The sequence below is a fragment of the Lygodium microphyllum genome, chromosome 19 (assembly GCF_053477565.2).
Source record: "Lygodium microphyllum isolate KBCC chromosome 19, Lygodium_microphyllum_v1.1.10, whole genome shotgun sequence".
NCBI lineage: Eukaryota > Viridiplantae > Streptophyta > Polypodiopsida > Schizaeales > Lygodiaceae > Lygodium > Lygodium microphyllum.
The window spans coordinates 60,231,775-60,234,389 of NC_141153.1; the positions used below are offsets into that span (position 1 = coordinate 60,231,775).

The window sequence follows — 2,615 nt, forward strand, 5'->3', positions numbered from 1 at the left end:
TGTGCGCCCCCAGAGAAAGCTTTATTGTAGAAGATTTCAAGCTGCCCAAATTGCATGAATATCTCTGTGCTCCTTGGCAGTTCGGATATGCTTCAATTCCACGAATCTAGCAAGTGCGATTGTGAATATGGAGAAGACAATGCATGTCCCAATAGATTGGAGAGTAGTAATGCCTTGTTCATGGCCTGTGCACTTACACATAATAGGCTTGAAGCACCAATCATATCCCCTCCTCTCTGCTTGATTCCCTCTAATCATAATCTCTGGTATGCTGGTCTCTTCGGCAACTTTCGAAAGCTAATTGAGGATTCCAGAATTGCCAAATTACCCTGTGCCTCTGAGAAAGCTTCCATCCTTGTTTCAATCACTGTCGATGGAGCAAAAGCTTCAATCCTTACTTTAATCACTGTCGATGGAGTGAAAGCTTCAATCCTTACTTCAATCACTGTCGAGGGAGCGAAAGCTTCAATCCTTACTTCAATCACTGTCGAGGGAGCGAAAGCTTCTGCGGCAATGTATCGAAACCCCTGTAATCCGAAAATCAAAGCTTCTGCTGCCATGTATCAAAACCCCCTCCGTAGCTTCCCTTTTTCAGAGCACAAAAAACCTCGTTTTCCTCCTTCATAATTCTCCTCTAAAAAAAATCGACATTGATCTCCGTCTCCCTTTGCTTTTTCTCCTCTGAAATCTCTTTTTCCTCTACCGTTGCTTGCGTCCTCCCTTTTTTAGCTCTTGTTCCACAGGTTCCTGCTTTTTTATAATTCTGAAAACATTCCCCACTATAACAGAGTGCCTGATTATACCACGATCAGGTCTACCTCGGCTGAAAATATAACCAATATACTCAGAGAACTCGGTAAACAAATAAGCATAATTTAAGCATTGCCTGGGCCCATATGGATGAGATGAGCTGATGTATTGAATGATTAATGAGTATGACCTCTAAGAACTGCTCATGTGACACTGACTTTTAAGGTTAACAGCCATCTTGCAAGCACTAATCTGAGAATAAAGGCTCCTTCCAAAAGCTCTGCTGCTATTGAATTCCCTATTTCTAGAACATTCATTTCATTATTCGCTTCAATGGGTTGATGGTCCATTAAAGCCTCAGCTTTGAACCTGCAAATCATATATTCTCAAGGTTCTAGGAAATCCTCTTTGGTAGTGAATTCCCTTTCATGTTACTACTATGCATGCCTAAAGGGCTATTACAAATGCCTGTCTGTCTGGATCAACACCCTCTTCTAGCATCTACCAGTACAAATTCAATGCCTTCTCTCCTTGACCTCGTTCAACAAACAATGATAGCATTGCACTCCATGATACAACATTTCGAAACGGTAAGCCAATAAACACTCTCTGCTTCTTGTATGGTCCCATGTGCTCCATACATACTCACAAGGCCACTGCCAACAAAGACATCTGAAGTATAACCCCTCATACAAGCATCATGATGCAATGTCTGGCCAATTTCTAGAAACCCAAACAATAGCTTCTGCATCTGTAAGTGCACCACATGCCTGGATGGCCATTGACAATGAATATTGGTCTGCAACAAAGCCTTCCACTTGCATTTGGTTGTACAGTTGTAGAGCTCTTTCTCCTAAGCCCTCCTCAGCATAGGCAGATAGCATTACAGTCCACAAAAGATTATCAGACTTGGGGATTTTGGAAAAGATGTTTTCAGCTTCCAGAAGACAACCATGCTTACTGTACAGAGTGACAAGGGAACTACTAACAAACACATCTGACAGGAATTGCTTTCGCCAAGCATCAGCATGCAACGTTCGACTGATTTGCAAGGATCTTTCTAGTAAAAAACTGTCTTTAAATGTCACAATCACTGCAATATCACAACATGCTTGAATAGCAACAGTTAGGGCCTGCTTGTCTGAATTCACACCAAATTCGTGCATCTGCCTATACAACATCAAGGCCTTCTCAACTTGGCCCTCCTTGACATATGCCGAAAGCAGTGTTGTCCATGAAACAACATTGTGAGAAGTTAAGCTAACAAATACACACTCAGCTTCTGCAATTGCTCCACAGTTGCTATAGACATTCAGGATTGTATCACCAAGAAAGGCATCTGAAGTGAAGCCCTTGCTCCAGGCATCTACCTGTAATGCCTGACCAATTTCTTTAGACATGGCTAGAGTAGCTGATCTCTTATCTTCAATTGCACCACAGGCTTGAAGGGCAATCGTGTATGTTTGCTCATCATGACTTATTTCTTCCTCTTACTTCAAACCCCTCTTCACTATATTACCCACGTAAAATAAAAGAGCAAACATAATGACTAAGTATGTACAAAATATCAAATCACACACACAACTTTTGGGTGGTTTTCACACCTCGAATGCGCAGCAATACGACAACGTTGTTGCAGGCCATACCTTAAAGCTCTGCTTGTTAACTCCAGCTTTCTTTTCATTCTCTCCATCAAATCCTCACCTTCAACTTGTGTGACATGAAGCACTGTGCTAAAAAAAGCTTGCCTCTGCATATTGGAGCACTCTTCAGCAGCCTTAGCTCTAGATTCTGCGAACACCCTCTTGCACTTCGCCACTGCCAAGTGCTCTGTCAACCCTCACAATCTTTCAAAGTTGTGCCTC

At 42.2% G+C, this 2,615-nt stretch overlaps 1 protein-coding gene across 1 annotated transcript; it reads right to left on the minus strand.

The window, feature by feature from the left end:
- Positions 1–1,448: 1,448 nt before the first annotated feature.
- Positions 1,449–2,150, minus strand: LOC148019931 (pentatricopeptide repeat-containing protein At1g03540-like). The gene has a single exon (XM_087699637.1). It carries the CDS (start codon positions 2,148–2,150, stop codon positions 1,449–1,451), a length of 702 nt encoding a protein of 233 aa, XP_087555763.1.
- Between the last annotated feature and the right edge of the window lie 465 nt (positions 2,151–2,615).